Genomic DNA, 16,016 nt, shown 5'->3' with positions numbered 1-16,016 from the left:
GTAATTGTCTTCTCTTAGATTCTGCAAAATACGAAGACACATATGACGACATTGTTCTAACACCGAGCAGGTCAGTAACGTTGTTGCACTATAATATAATGGCTAGAAATACATAGTAAGGTTAAATTATCCAGTCATTTCCCCTTGCGTCACATAGTGATGTAAAGGGGAAGATACGTGAAGATTTCTGTACCGTATTGGCCATCAATGTGCGGCATTGTCTGGTGGCTCCTCGAGGACAACTGAACTCCCCCAGAAATTTGAAAGTAACAAAACGATCTCCCTTACCAAAAATGGTACTTCTGTGGGGAGGGTGACTTGCACATTAACCCCCTCTTAAAAGAATACAACAATATAGGTTTCCCATTGTCTGTTATATATTTGTGAATGTGAAACATTTGAGAATATTAAGGCAATGACTGTCTGCGTAGCTAGTAATGGCGGCTAATAAGTACAACAGATAATGTATCAATTTTCCGGGAACTGGTGACATCACTGAAGCACACAGAGGAGCAGGATATTTTGGGGAATGAACCAGTGTTCAACTTTTCAGAATCTGATGCAGGAGGAAGCACAAGGTGATTGTGTTGTTCACAATGTATCTCCTCTTGCATTAGTGGTGAAGTGCAGCAGGGGAAGGTATGGGGGGGAGGGGGAGGGCTGGCAAATTTTAGCCCGTGGGGCAAGACTCGGCTCAGCAGCCTATTGGGAACCCAGCCCAAGGTAGCCCACTATGGGACAGCCCCCCCCCCCCCAGCTCAGCCTGCCCCTGGGGGAGGGTCCATCAATGCGCCACAGGTCTGTCTAAAATCTGGGCCATGTAGGTGTGAGCGCCCTCTGGTGGCATCTGGGACAGTAACAGTCTCTCTCTTTCCTAGTGAATTAATAGGCTTCTTTCTTGTCAGTATTTAAACTTTTTTTTTTTTGTAATCTTTAGTTCTGGTGGCAAAAATAAAGGATTTGGGAATTTATTCAGGAAGGACAAAGGCAAAAAAGAAGATTTAGGGTAAGTTTTACATTGATTAGATTTATTAAACAACTGAAACATAAATGTCACGCACATAAATTGTTCTTTGTTTAGTTAGACAATGAGCTCGTATCTAAAAAAAAACCAAAAAAAACCTAAAGATAAATATTTTATTTGTTTAAAGTCTTACATATAGGCCGGGCTGTGGCCCCCGAGCATAACATTGCTCAAGCTGTATATGATTATTTAGAGGCCACTCGTGATGTTTATTTAGGGAAAACTGCAGATTTTATGGGGTCTACAGTTGGAAGACAACAGTAAATGTTCTGCTTGTCCAGGTCCGTCTGCAGTTTCCACTAACTATATTATCTTATCTTTCTCCTTCGTTTTTCACCAAGGTCCTTACACCATCCAGGCAGGGGGCTGTTTATTTGTGTAGCCCTTAGAGATGACACAGCTGAGCTCTGTTACATTTGGTATAATTATATCCACGGAGCTGTTTTGTGCTGTTTCTAAAAAGCAATGAGAAGAAACCGATGTGCCCACATGATGTAAAGATTTTGCTGAAATGCACAGAAGGCAGCCCGATTGGTAATGGAAGCGGCAGGATAGACCAATAAATGGGGGTTTCTACCTTCTCTGGTGAATTTTATTTAAATAGAGAATTTCATGTGACAAATGTTTTCACCAATGGAAACATCGGTCACATGGTCACAGTATGGCTGCCCGCACATTCAGGAAACGGCTCTTGTATATGGCGGGGGGGGGGGGGGGGCTAATGATTTTTTGACTGATTTTGATTTTGGGATGTTATATGGTGTTTCTCTGTCCCTACAGACCTGTATACATGACACCCAATACAAGTAAGTATTTAGTCTTTTGTTATCCATGATGCAAGAATTGTGTGTCCTGCCGCTTCTCACATTGGCGGGGGTGTGGTGGGGGGGGCATCTTTGACTCCTCCTTCCAGGAGTTTGGCGCTTGGCTGTGACATCATAGTCAGGTGACACAGAGCAGCCGCTTCACGTGTAAGAGGTTGCTGGCTGTTTCTCCATCATGCTCCTTGTGGGGACATTAAAATCACTGGATGAGTGACGTCAGTGAAATGCAGCTTTTTCCAGCGCATTTTTTTTTTTTGCTTTATAAATGACCTCCAGTAATTTGTAATATATGGAGTTTCTTCACGATTTTGCATTGAAAATTTCTTTCAACACTACCTGGCCATTATAACTGGACCTCAAGACCCATTTGCCATATAGTCCCATCTAGCAGTTACATTACAGCAGGGTCATCTGATCCCCTTCACATACAGCGCCATCTAGAGGGGGAAATAGAACACTACAAGCTCCACTGGACTTTATAATTAAGGAATACGATTGAAATTTAAATCTCTGCATATCGGGGACAGTTTATGATGAATGTGAATTCTGACCATATCTTTTCCTATCATAATATAAAACAATATTACACACCGCACTGTATAATATAGAAGTGCCCAGGTGTGGAGTTTACCTGGATCCTATCTATAATCGCCATAACTAGTTCAAAATTACCATAATAAAACGATGTTCCTAAATAAATCTTTTATAATAATAGCGCCACAACATTGCTGTAAGGCAGGGAATGCAGCTATGCGCAAAAAAGGGTGGGGCTTAGCAGGACACATAGCACAACATTTACGAAATAGAAGTAGCCCTTGAGACAATGTATTTATTTATTTTATAAATGTAGGGCATCTTTTTTAATTCCTGTTATGCGAAACTGCTTTTACACAGTATTTCTGTGTGCCCCATTTTATACATATCCCCGAAATGCGTAGCACCCTGAGTCTTTGGTGCCACCTGCTGGACGGATTTTGTAAATGTTATCTTTCTTGATGCAGTTTTGCGGACCTTCATTAAAATTCCACACCTGCACAAAACCCTTTTGTTACATATAATATATTAAGTGATGTTAGCAGGTTACACTTATCCTTCAAGTCTTCATCTCTCTATGTTCAGCAGACATGATGTCGCAGGAGGGTGCTGAAAATGTTACCCACAGTGTAAACACACCCCATGAAAAGTGAGTTTAGGATTTTGTTATCTTCTCGGCTCCATATCTCTGCAGGACACAATGTATCACTAAAGTTTAATTCCAGTACTATTCATTTAAGGGAGAAAGAAGATAAATCAGCTGGTTGGAGGTCGTTATTCCACACGAATAAGGAGGCGAGAGGAAGGACTGACTCCCTCGGGACTGAAGGGTCTGTATTGTGTTGCTGTTATTGCTTTCTAAAATAAATGTAGCAAATGTTAAAAGCGTTCTCCGCCGCCGCCACATTGTCGGCTATTATTCTAAGCAATCTCCGCTCATTGAGCATAGATTCCATCCTCTACTTTAGCACAATGCGTCTCCATAGACTGTTTTGGAGAAGTGACATTCCCCCGTATGTAAAAGTTTTCATAATTTGACATTTCTAATACTGATTTCGGCTCTAGCTATCGGTGTCAGACACCGAGAAACTCTTTGCAGTGTGTTTCAGAGGTTTGTTTCCCAATTTCTGTCTCGATCTAGACAATGTTTCACTATCACCATTAAACTACAGCCAAATAGTAATGCGCTCCCCTTCTATTGGCTCAGAATGAGGGGGTTACTCTGTATTTTGGGTTGATGGATAAAACAGTGCTAAATGGAAAAGTATATTGATATTTACCATTATAAACATTCTGTACTATAAATCTCTCCTTCCAGAAAATTAGCTGCACCAGGAGTAATGAAAAAGTTTGCCAAGGAAGAGAAGATTTTCCGTGAGAAATTCAAGGTACGGAGAGTTGTATATACCTTCCTGAAAGACGATCACGTGATAGAGACCCCTAAATCCTGAATGATTTCTTAGTATCACCCAAATGATAAACAACCGCTGACAGAAGATACATTTGAAAGTTCTTATCTAGAAATGTCCTCAGTGATATTTCTCTGGTCTTATCCTGCGCTGCTGCTGGGAGCAGGTTGGGCGACTAACGCATATAGATTCCTTCTGTATCCTCACGCGTACCATGGAGATGACACATTATGGCATCAGAAACTGAATAACCTGGCTGTGTTTACATAGGAAAGCTGGGTACACACTAATGCTGTTATTGTGCAGATCACACGATAAACAACTGATGATTTTGTTGATTTTAGTTTTATAAACTTCCTAAAACTCACGATCAATGATGGAGCGATGTCAGGTAAATGTGGCAGTGTGTACACACTCACCACCAGCAGCATAGGCAGATATCTGTACAGTGTACAGAGTTAGGATCTTTTCAGCAGATTGTTATGAGAGATGAAGATCACAGATCTGAAGGTAAATTGTGTAGGTGTGTACACAGGAATCTGCATGATCATCGTCAGTCATTGGTGAAATCGTTACAGAAATCACATCTGCAGTAAGATTATATAGGTGTGTACCCAATTTAACCCAGTGCCAATTAGGGCTCATCCTTGGCCACAACTCTACAGCTTAACGTCTGTGTAGCGAGTGTTGGGTGGGACTAGCAGTGAACTAAAAGATACAATGTTACAAAAAGGGAAAGAGAAAACTGTTCTATCAACCCAACAACAGAATTAAGCAATTGAAACATAAAATGTTATCAACTTTTTCTTTCTTACGGCTTTTCTCTAGTAAATGTATAGATTGGATCACTATGGTTGTGTATAATGGATATTTTATATATTTTTCTATTTTTTTTTTCTGCCGTGTGCAACATATTGGATTACATATGGCAATGTTTTACAGTGTCAATTTAAGTTGAGATTCCTCCAGTAGCGACTTACTGCTCACCAACATTTCTCAAAGTCATTTATCAGAACTATTAGGAGACAAAGGACTGCGAAAGTCCCGACATTCTCTGTTTGGAAACCTTTACTTAATCTTGGATCCTGCGTCTGACAAAATATGTTATAAAATCAGCATTTGATGTTCCTTTATTTCCACCATAAAACAGTAAATTATCGTAGTACTAAAGGGAGGATATAAAAAAAGTAAAGACAAACGCCTCAGTTTAATTGAACTTCAATTACAAATTTTCTAATATTTATTTAAAATTGAGAACTATAAAACACAATTTATTTTTTATTGACCACATGTGTCCAAATTTCTCATGGCGACCTTGGCCAGATTGTTCTTTGAATCCACACTGGTCACATTGACTCGATCTGTGTGTCATACGGTGATCGGTCTCTCTGAATGTGTTCTACTATGTTTTATGTAGTACACCGGTGATATTAACGTTCAGAATATTGCGACGGTCAACGACCTGGCTCCACTCTCAACAAAGGAGAAATTGGAACTTGCCGTCAAGCCGGGAGAAACTGTCGAAGTCATAGACGTCGTCAACGATGAACAGATCATCTGCCGAAACTTTGCTGGGAAATGTAAGTCCTTGTGTTCTGTCCTAATGACCTTACACGGAAACTGAATGTCAATATTTAAAGTTTGTTTATAAAGGGAAAAACAACAAAGGTGGAGTAATTCTAATTCTATGTTTAAAGAGATTAAACATCAGTTTTATAAATCCCCATCTGCAGAATCCCAACCCACCAAAATTATAATACTGCTTGTCAGCGAGGAAACTGCCAGTCAGAGGTATCCAACTCTGCCAGTCAGAGGTATCCAACTCTGCCAGTCAGAGGTATCCAACTCTGCCAGTCAGAGGTATACAACTCTGCCAGTCAGACGTACCCAACTCTGCCAGTCATAGGTACCCAACTCTGCCAGTCATAGGTACCCAACTCTGCCAGTCAGATGTACCCAACTCTGCCAGTCAGACGTACCCAACTCTGCCAGTCAGACATAACCAAATGTCTCATTCAGACGTACCGTACCCAACTCTGCCAGTCAGACGTACCGTACCCAACTTTGCCAGTCAGACGTACATAAATGTCTCAATCAGACGTACCCAGCATTGTCATTCAGACGTATCCAATCTCTCTATATTGTTGGTGGAAGGTTTTTTTCTCCTGAGATATATTTTAAAACATCCATTTATTTTGTAAGTGTTACAGGTTTATCAAGTTCTTGTTTTTCTGAATAGAACATATTGAGTAAGGAATTGTTCAAAGCCTATTATTTTATCAAATGCTCCCTGGCAATTACACATTCATTTGACCACTAGGTGGCGCTATTCTATTGCTCTCTATGTATCACATATCATTTCACTTTGTGACGTTAACAGAGTGACCGCTGCCATCCATATTAATACATACAAATAATTACAGGAACCAACTGCATTGTGCATAATCATTTGTGAATGTGTATCATGGAATATTTATAGCAAAATAAAGGGAACATAAACTCTCTCTGATGAGGGTATATTACCCAATTATAATTTTACATTTATTAAAGCACTGAAATAAAATGGTGCATGGTAATCCTAATCCGCTGAAGAAGTTCACGGACAATTGCTCACCTGCAAATGACCCTCAGACATAAGCGATATCGCCCCCATATCTGATCGGCTGCCCCATAGATTCAACTCTAATTTCCTGAGCAACCTAATTCCTCTGTCCTTTCAGCCAAACCCTATCATTACTCCAACACCCAACCATTCTAATGTCTGGTAAGCGATTGTCTATGATCCAGAAAGCATTTGTCCTCTGTAGTCTTGTTTGCATATAAACTGAAACGGTTGCATTAGGCGGCTGGTCCACGATACAAGACAATGACTTAAGTGTGTCATAACATGTGTTTCCTGTACTGTTATATGATCACTGTCTCCCTGACTGCACAGCGCTATGGAATATGTTGGTGCTATGTAAAGAATATTAATAATACGAATAAACTGGGAACTTACTAATGACTTCACTTCTCTTCCAGATGGCTACGTCCGGATCGAGTATTTAAACTTTGCGTAAGTTTTGGAGAATAGTTTATCTTCTGATATGTGAGTTCCGGCCTCTATGCGGATATATAACTCTGTATAATACATATACGATAATGTGAGAAATGATGACATCCAGCGCTGTTATTGAACAAATATTAACGTATAAAATGATTACACTCTCTATTGTCCATTATACTCATTGGGTGCTGGACAATTTTTTTCAAGATCCGAAAAGCTTTGCTCCTTGGAGCTTGACCCCCGATGGCTAGCACCTTCCGAAGATAGCGTTAGTTGCTGAATGCTATGACGAGAGCATCGCGGTAGAGGGATCTTCGGATCGATCTTGGCAACCCTCATGCTCTTCCCATGCGTTAATTTACATGCATGACACATGCACATGCGCAGTAAAGACTCTGGGGGCTGCATTTACTAAACTGCGGGTTTGAAAAAGTGGAGATGTTGCCTATAGCAACCAATCAGAGTCTAGCTGTCATTTATTTAGTACATTCTACAAAATGACAGCTAGAATCTGATTGGTTGCTATAGGCAACATCTCCATTTTTTCAAACCCGCAGTTTAGTAAATAAAAAAGAAGCCATTGCTGGGACAGCCTCCTATTGGACATGCTGCCCCAACATGACTTGTATAGTAAATTGCTATGAAATCACATCTGTCATTGTTGCAATAATAATAATAATTAAAGGGGAAAAAAACCTGTTAAATATTTAATAGTCCCCTCAGCCTTTATGGTGTGAGCGCTGTGTGGTTCCAATCAGCGCCAGATTAAGACAAGATGCCATTTGGTTAGTGGACACCCCGAAACCGTTCGCTACTGTATTACACGGAGTCTGCTGGAGGGATTGCGTAGACCAATAGGAAGTCACAAGCTCTCTGCTTGCCCATTCCTATTGGTCCGAGCAGCCAAGTTTACGGAATTTCCAGTAAATAATACATATACTATATATGTGAAATACTTAGCCTACTAAATGTACGCCTTCTGTTTTCTTTTGTTACAGCTCTTAACATTTCTCATAAACGATCTGAAGAAAATTACTGGAGAATAAAAACAAACCTTTGTAAAACATAAGGACGTGATCTATAATGTATATTCCAGTCTGTTAAGTTGTACCATATGAAAATATATTTTATTAAGCACAAAAATTAAATGTTTTTCACTTTGAATCCAACTTTTGGATACTATTTGAGTTTCGAAACATTGTATCTTGTGTTGTTACATCTGCGGAGTTTGTTAGTCTGACGGTAATACACAAACACCTCAATCAAATTTATGCACGGAGAGTTTAAACAATGAGATCCACAACACTTTTGTAGCAAAGATTGAGATGACATAACATGAAACTGAGCAGAATATACGGTGGAAGGGTACATACTATATATATAAATATATATATATTCACATGATTTTGTATTGACGATAAACTTTTCAAAAGGGGTTCACTGTTTATCCGTGTTTAATACTTGTTTCAGTCTGTGTAAAAGTGAACAATAAATATTTAATAAAGTGGATGTGAAAATGTTGTTTCTTACATTGACACGCGGAATATGAATACAGTGCGTGTGTATGTATGTGTGTGTGTATTAAGACATATATATATATATGGAGTGTTTATACTTAACTTATAATACTTATGTCCACCATTCTCTCTATCACTCCTCTGTAGCAGGTTGCCATGTTCGTGCGGAGGAGCTTTATGTATTCTAGCAGACACAGAGTGACTGATAGCTTGACAGACTTGCTCTGCAGAAATGAATTGTGTGGATTGGTTGATTCAAACTCAGGGTCAGATACATTATGAAGCGTCTCTTTACAGTCCTGCCCAATGGAGTTTTCATAACCTGTTTTGTTTCTAACACTCTTTATTTACAGATCACTCAGAGTAGAGGGAACAGTGGTTGACAAGTAAATATGCAGCATCCTTCAAAAGTCTACAAAAAACAAGCTCTTTCTTGTGTCCTTTTAAAATTGAGGATTAGAAAATGTTTGGTGTAACACTTATAGGATATTTTCATCCATAACACAAATATGGTGGAAATAGCCTTTAACCAAGGACAGGATTTCCCAAACCAAGTCCGCATGTCCCCTAACAGTGCAGGTTTTCCAGCTGACATTTCTCCCTCTGGCCGATGGGAAATTAAAACTTTCAAAACCCCTTTTGTGTGTGTCTGTGTACGTGCCTGTGTGTGTGTAACAAACTGACACCCACAAAAAGAATCTTCACACTGGTATAGTTTAATGAAACAATGCGTCTATTATTTAGATTAACACAATTCTATGTGCAGTTGTGTACAAAATCTACAAATCCGTAATAAATATTGTCTAAATGGTATTGCACATGAAATTCTAGATACATTATTAACAAATCTAATCCTTAATATCTACACACACATGTTTTTAGTACACAAAAAGCGATTTGACATAACATGACATGACACGCGTGTTACAAGATTGTCATAATTAACACAATTGGTAACGAACAAATCTATGCAATTACAGGGTTTTTCTTTGTTGTGAGACATGTTGGCTTAGGAGAAATCCGAGAGCATCCTGCGCTCAACTGACTTAAATGGCAAATATTCCATTAACCGTGGTTACTGCTCCTCGCTCTGTTTGGCGTAGGAAATATCAGGACCAATTTAAGCAAATTTTCACATCCTAAAGGCACGGAATGGTGCCCTGGCTCTTTGTGCAAACGGTCGCAATTTTTGGCAAATGTGTAGCCTTATAAATTACCTTTTGTACAGATTTACGAATCTCTTGTTTGTTGCTTCGTAAGCAAATATTACCAGAGGTGGCAAAGTCTATAAATCAATATGGAAATATTCAGGCTCTTTCCCCCAACCCAAACGCTGGGTGTATGGTTTGATGTATGACGGATTGAGAATCCTCTAGGGATCATTGATCAGTGGTGGAAAGGGCGCGGTGGGTCAGATTCATCTTTGGACGCAAGTCCCACTGTGAGCTGTCTCTTGCGCGAATTTGCTCCACGTACACTCAGAGACTTTAAGCCAGTGAACGTAACTGCAACCAATTTATGTCTGAACACAAAGGACACTTCCGACTAACTACAGCTTGAAGGGCGTAATGGGAGAAGGAAAGGAGCGAGCGCACGTAGACAAATTCCAACTCGATACAATACAGCAAGTATCGTACAGCCAGAGTCTACATATACCCAGATTAAATGGAAATGTATCTTTAGATCGGCCTGTACTTAAACACGGCCATATGTGCCTGGAATTTCTATTTAATTTAAAGCAAAAAAATTGCAAATTGTATTCACAATGTAATCCAGGATGTATCATGCCCTCTATAACACAACCAACGATGGACCAAAACATACCGTGCCTAAATTCCTCTGATTCTGTGTCCCAGGGTATTTTCCCTTCTCCATAGGGATTGATGATCCCTATGTGATTTCCTAACCAACTTCCATCCACCGTGCCTTAAACCATTGCAGTTCAGACATTTATACTCTTGACCCCTATGATAATACTGGAATTTTGCTACTACGATTATTTCTACGACATGTTCACATTAAGAAAGAAACAGTGGTTAACATATAAACAATACATCTGTAACTGCCCCTGTACACTTCATTGTACGGAGACTGGATACAAGCTTGTAAGTTACACAATTCATCACAGAAGTCAGTTACAACTTACAACATAGAGCCCCAGTGTGTGTAGGGGCTGATACAAATACATTTAATCTTCCATATTTCTGCATAGTCTGAAATGAAGCCGTTTATAGGTTATCAAGTGGATACAATTTATTTTGTATTCAACGTATTCACTGTGATTCTACTGAAACAAGCAATAAGGCATTCCAGTGACTATTACCAAATATAAAGCAAAACGTAAAAGTAGGTCTGTCTTCTACATGTGTACTGGAAGCAATTTTTGGATTAGGTCTGCATTAAATTACATTTTACAGTATTATGAGTTATAATTCTTGCAATCATTTTCACATTACATTTTAACAACCTTCTATAATATACCACCTAAACATGCATATAAGCATCAACTACTTATTATGTAATACTGTCACTAGGCTTATTTGCATGTCTCCGCCCCCTGTTGTGGGTTCTGGGTGAGGTTGCAGGGAACGAGGTTGCTTTGTCAATGCTGATCTTTTGCAATCCCAGGCGTTTGTCTGTGCTATGTAGCCTTGGCTACTTTCAATCACCTACTGGTACGTTCTAAACAAAACCCAGATCTATCCAAACTCTTATTACTGCAAATCAAGGCCCCTTGGCCACACATGCTGAGTGCTTCATGTTGCTTCCACATATAAAGTAAGTCACAAATTATTTATCACGCTGCCATTTGTTTCATAAATAATTAAACGTGTAGCTGTTTACCTTCCTATCTTTCTCATCCAACGCCTTTGCCAATAAAGTATAGAAAACAGACTGTGTGCAATCAAATAAACAAATTCTCTTTCTGTAGCTTTAGGGGGAGGAATAAAAAGTTCTTCATTTGATCTATCAGAGGTATCTGTGCAGACTGAGGACCTCGTTTGAATAAAGCAACGAGTACACTGCTGGATGATGCTGTTTACAATATAAATGCCCATGGCGTAGGCAGCAAGGCCGGGGGACGTAATACAAATCTTTTACCCCGCAGCAGCGTTGCAGGAAATAAAATGCGTTGCACCTTCCAACTTTTATTAAATAGAGAATCATTTGCAGGCATCTTGGCACACCTCCCAATAATTAGAATCCCCAAACCCAGGCCAAAATAAGCTTCAACCTGTTACGTCCAAACGCCGCCCACAAATGGGCATAGCTTGATGAAATTCCACCCGCTTTCCTGCTAAACAATGCCCACTTTGCGGGACGCAAATTGGGATGTCCCTCCAAAATCGGGACAGGTGGGAGGTATGTCTTGATAGAGTAATTACTATAAACAAATGAATTAACATAGTAATATCTAGAATATAAAAGATGGGGACTTTTCTAAATGTTGGTGTCAGTATTAATGTGGGCAAAAGAGGTACTAATACAGACCTCTACATAAATTTTATAGTAGAACAATTTGGAAACAATGAGACTGGGCGGTTTAGGTTCAACAGAGAGAGGGATAGATTAGTTTTCTCAACCCAAACCCTCCGCCCCTGAGGGACTGTTAATTGGGAGCATTGCCAATTTGGTGTTATGTGATGATGGATACAATATTGCAAGCAAACAAATAATTAATTTGGTTTAAATGCCATACACTGCAGTAAAACGCTAAAAATACAAACTTGCAAAGGTACAAACAATCATTAAAACCACCCCGAGGGATAAGCCGGAGGTTCGTAGTCTGCAGGTCTCTAGATCTTGTGGAAGTACAAGCCCAAATAGGCTGTGTCCGCTGCTGGGGCTTGTAGTTCCACAAGCAGGAAGTCACGGCCTTTCTATCTCTGTGTCCAAACATATTTGTTCTTCTTTGGTACAAATATTTACTTACCGGTATTGATTTACATTTCATATTATGAGTTGAATGTATTAAAACAAAAAATGACCGTTTAGCAGGTAGGTGGAGCTTGTCACCCAGCCACCATTTTTGGACACTGTCTATGGTTTTGGGATACACACAAGAGGGTCTCTATAATCGTACGCAGGGCTCCAGATAACGCGCCATGATTCATTTTTTATATGCAAGTTTTATGGAGATGTTAAAATATACCTATACAGAGAGTATCTACCTTCTTATAAACTCAAACTGTGGAGAGCGGGGCCGGAAATACTATTTCAAAGCCTGTGTATACCATATACCATGTGTACCATATATATATCGGCATTTAATTCACAAATCTCCGCTTGTGTCTGTGCCTCTGCGGTTTCCTAATGCATGTGAATCATCATTATCACCACCATTTATTTATATAGCACCACTAATTCCGCAGCGCTGTACAGAGAACTCACTCACATCAGTCCCTGCCCCATTGGAGCTTACAGTCTAAATTCCTTAACACACACACATACACACACGTCAATTTGATAGCAGCCAATTAACCTACCAGTACGTTTTTTGGAGTGTGGGAGGAAACCGGAGCACCTGGAGGAAACCCATGCAAACACAGGGAGAACATACAAACTCCACACAGATAGGGCCCTGGTTGGAAGTGAACCTATGACCCCAGCACTGTGAAACAGCAATGCTAACCACTGTGCCACAACACCATAGGTGTCAGCTGCATGCAGTGAAGCTGGAACACCGCTAATCTCTATGAATATAACCAACTACACTTAGGACCCATGAGAAGGGCAAATACAGAGATCAGCACTGACAGTACCATATTACATAGACTAGGTACAGGATCGGATCCGTAACATTTAAGGAGGGTCAATTTCTATAGGCGCCTCTAAAAACACTTTGATTCCAATAGGGAGAAAAGCTCTATATAGATAAAATTATTAATATTATAATTATTTATTACTATTATTAATCATTGGGTGGTCTGATAACCTTATCTGATAAGAAGTCTAAACATCGTTTGCACCACGCAGAATTTGCACATGTGAGTAACTGCATTTCTCTAATTGCGCACGTATAAAAATAAAAGGCAGCAGTTCACAACGCACCTCTAAAATACCAAAAATAAATTAAAATTTCCAGTTCTATTTATAAGTCAGCTGTTTAATATAATCAGCGCAGATCTTTTATTATGCCCAAATCCTAAAAAAAAAAAAAAAAAAAAACAACAGAAACTAGTGGGAAATAACAATTGTACATATCTCACAGCGAACTATCGTAAGCAGCAGCTCTTGGGGGTTTGTGGTGTTTACGTGCAGAATATTTGCACGTTACACAACGCCTGAGTTAAATTATACAGCTTCTATGAAAAAAACATTTTTTTACCAATATAACCAGTTCTGTTTCAAAGTTTGGACGCCCCTGGGTGGGAGCATTTTTTTATTTCAATTAAAAAAAAAATGACGCTCACAATTTTCCAACGCTCTCCAGCCCAATTACCCGTCCTACTGGCATAATTAGCTCTTCATGGCAATAAGAAGCCCCAGCCAGAAGGAGGTGGGGCCCACCCGAGACGGCCGGAGTTTGGAAACAGACCTGTGTACGTTATATTGTGTAAAACCGCACTCTTTGTTAACGAGCTAAAGTGGTAATCAGGCTAGCGCACATTTCAAAGAAATCCATGGTGTGGCTTCCTAACCGTGGGCTCGCCAGAGAGAAAGAGCCTGAGAGGGAGCCGTAGAGCGGTCCGCCTTGTGGCGGGTATTCGGCTGAAGCGGAATCGATACTCAGCCGTGGTCGGTGCAGGCCGGCGGCGGAGCAGGAGCGCTGTGGCGTTGAGGACCCAGACTTGTGTTCCATGACTTCATCTGCAAAACAAAGGCAATAATCTTTAAGTGTCGACCGAGTCACATCACCCAGGTTCCGGATCGGGGCTAACTTTAGGCAGCTTTGAAAAACTGGAACTTCTCCTTGGGGATTGGTAATGTCAGACGGTCTCCCAGAGTCAACATGGGGTTAACCTCATCTGGAAGAAGTTGCTGTCGTGCTGTATTATATTACACATTGCTGTAATCTGAAACAGTATCGAAGCTAAGTAAACATATTTTCTTGTATAGCACCTACTGTAACCTGTGTGTTCATTTTATTCTTAATGTACCTGCAAATACTGAATAATCTAAATAGCAGAGTATTCATTAACTGAATCCTGTTCTCACATACCGCTGGACTCGCTATCACAAAACGGCCAGTGAATTTGCTGCAAAAGTGAAGCGACCTTTTCCATTGAATGAAAGGTCAAAAGACATCTAGTTTGACACCAGACTGCTGTACACACTGCTTTGACGATAAGTATGATAGTTACAGTAGTTTACCAGTGATCACCCAGGTTTCTGAATCGGTTGTTAAGTGCAGAGGGTTCACAACTTGTGAATCGGTGCCTCAAATTGTTTCCTAAAACTTGTGTTTGGAGTCCTCTGATTGGCAGATTGGCAATACCGTCCGGCACAGATAAACTTTAGGGTTCCAAAACTATGGCACGCTGAAATGTGACCATTATTCATTTAGTAGATATGTCTATTACGTTTTTATGTATTACTGCAGCCAAGTAATTTTTTTATGTTGTAATAATATAATAATAACTAAACAACAGCAATGGAAACACCAGCATATACAGCTTCAAACATCACATATATAAGAGCAGGAGAAATGCACAGTTAGATAAAGGTGACTGTACACCTGGCGTACGTGTGTAGTATAAACTAGTGATAACTTGTAGTCTTTATAAGCCAGGATACACTATTTTCATTTCTGTTCTCATACAGCTCTCGCATTTCATAAAAAGTATTCAAACATTTAAACAAATATAATATTTAAGCCCGATTCCAAGACGCAGTTGCCTGAAGTGCGCGGATATTGAGTTGGTGTCTTGCGAAATGTAACCCAACCCTTTTCTCGCCATCACATTCACGCAGAGCCGCACAGACACAGAACGTACCATCAATGCTTTTAAAGTCCAACAAATAACTGCGATTATCCACTTGGTAAAGCTGGAGACTCATTTTGACATAACTCCCGGTCACAGGATTCTTCCTTCGCACCCGCAGATGATAAGGATTCACCACCTAGGAAGAGAAATATTGTGACAAGCTGGAGGCTGGGAAACAATTCTCTGACGTCAATCCAGGCTCTAAGGTCCCTCTCTCCGTGTGCTGGGGGCTTCCTGTCCTTTGTTGCACGCGCAGACACCTCTCTGTTCTGGGGGCTCGTGAACCTGTCTTCAATTTCACTTTGCACGTATGCCCCTATAACTTTTAGTTTAAAGCTCCCCACAGACAACATAGTCATGTGATGGGACATAGCACAGAGTCTAAACACAATCGGAAAGTTTCTTAACCCCCTTAAGTATTTATTAAGGGCATCTTCATAACAATTCCCTGAGATATTTGTTTCAATATAATTTAAAGAAATATCTATACACAACAGTATACGATGTTTAAATGATTTTGGATAGCAATGTATAACATATAGTATGGAATTCTTTCATGTGTGTTTTAAAGGAATGCTTTAAAAATTATTCCTTTAGGGAATAATAAGACAAGCAAATGAATGTATTTCCGATGAAAAAGTAAATTAAAATGTAGATTCTACCTAAATACTTGTATATTTCATAAAGCCCTCTGTGACACGATTATCAAAACATTCTTTATTTAAATCAGAAT

At 39.8% G+C, this 16,016-nt stretch overlaps 2 protein-coding genes across 8 annotated transcripts in view; one reads left to right on the top strand and one right to left on the bottom strand.

The window, feature by feature from the left end:
• The window catches only part of FYB2 (FYN binding protein 2), a 45,772-nt gene extending 36,816 nt beyond the window's left edge, over window positions 1-8,956 (top strand). For 3 of the 6 annotated variants that reach the window (XM_075181728.1, XM_075181726.1, XM_075181727.1), the window contains 9 exons: window positions 19-70; window positions 938-1,006; window positions 1,805-1,830; window positions 2,968-3,031; window positions 3,108-3,212; window positions 3,701-3,770; window positions 5,209-5,371; window positions 6,813-6,846; window positions 8,708-8,956. In XM_075181728.1, coding sequence (XP_075037829.1) covers window positions 19-70; window positions 938-1,006; window positions 1,805-1,830; window positions 2,968-3,031; window positions 3,108-3,212; window positions 3,701-3,770; window positions 5,209-5,371; window positions 6,813-6,846; window positions 8,708-8,744 — 620 coding nt within the window. In that variant the 3' untranslated portion in view covers window positions 8,745-8,956. Of the gene's footprint in view, window positions 1-18; window positions 71-937; window positions 1,007-1,804; window positions 1,831-2,967; window positions 3,032-3,107; window positions 3,213-3,700; window positions 3,771-5,208; window positions 5,372-6,812; window positions 6,847-7,835; window positions 8,347-8,707 lie in introns of those variants that run through there. The other 3 variants (XM_075181729.1, XM_075181730.1, XM_075181731.1) reach the window with 3 other exon arrangements.
• Window positions 8,957-9,051: 95 nt separating this feature from the next.
• The window catches only part of PRKAA2 (protein kinase AMP-activated catalytic subunit alpha 2), a 32,204-nt gene continuing 25,239 nt past the window's right edge, over window positions 9,052-16,016 (bottom strand). For both annotated transcript variants that reach the window (XM_075181724.1, XM_075181723.1), the window contains exons 8-9: window positions 15,293-15,419; window positions 9,052-14,165 (exon numbers count right to left, since the gene is read on the bottom strand). In XM_075181724.1, coding sequence (XP_075037825.1) covers window positions 13,930-14,165; window positions 15,293-15,419 — 363 coding nt within the window. In that variant the 3' untranslated portion in view covers window positions 9,052-13,929. The remainder of the gene's footprint in view (window positions 14,166-15,292; window positions 15,420-16,016) is intronic.

The sequence above is a fragment of the Mixophyes fleayi genome, chromosome 8 (genome assembly GCF_038048845.1).
Source record: "Mixophyes fleayi isolate aMixFle1 chromosome 8, aMixFle1.hap1, whole genome shotgun sequence".
Lineage (NCBI taxonomy): Eukaryota > Metazoa > Chordata > Amphibia > Anura > Limnodynastidae > Mixophyes > Mixophyes fleayi.
Note: the sequence above shows the minus strand (reverse complement) of the source record. Positions and strands in the feature narration are given on the sequence as shown.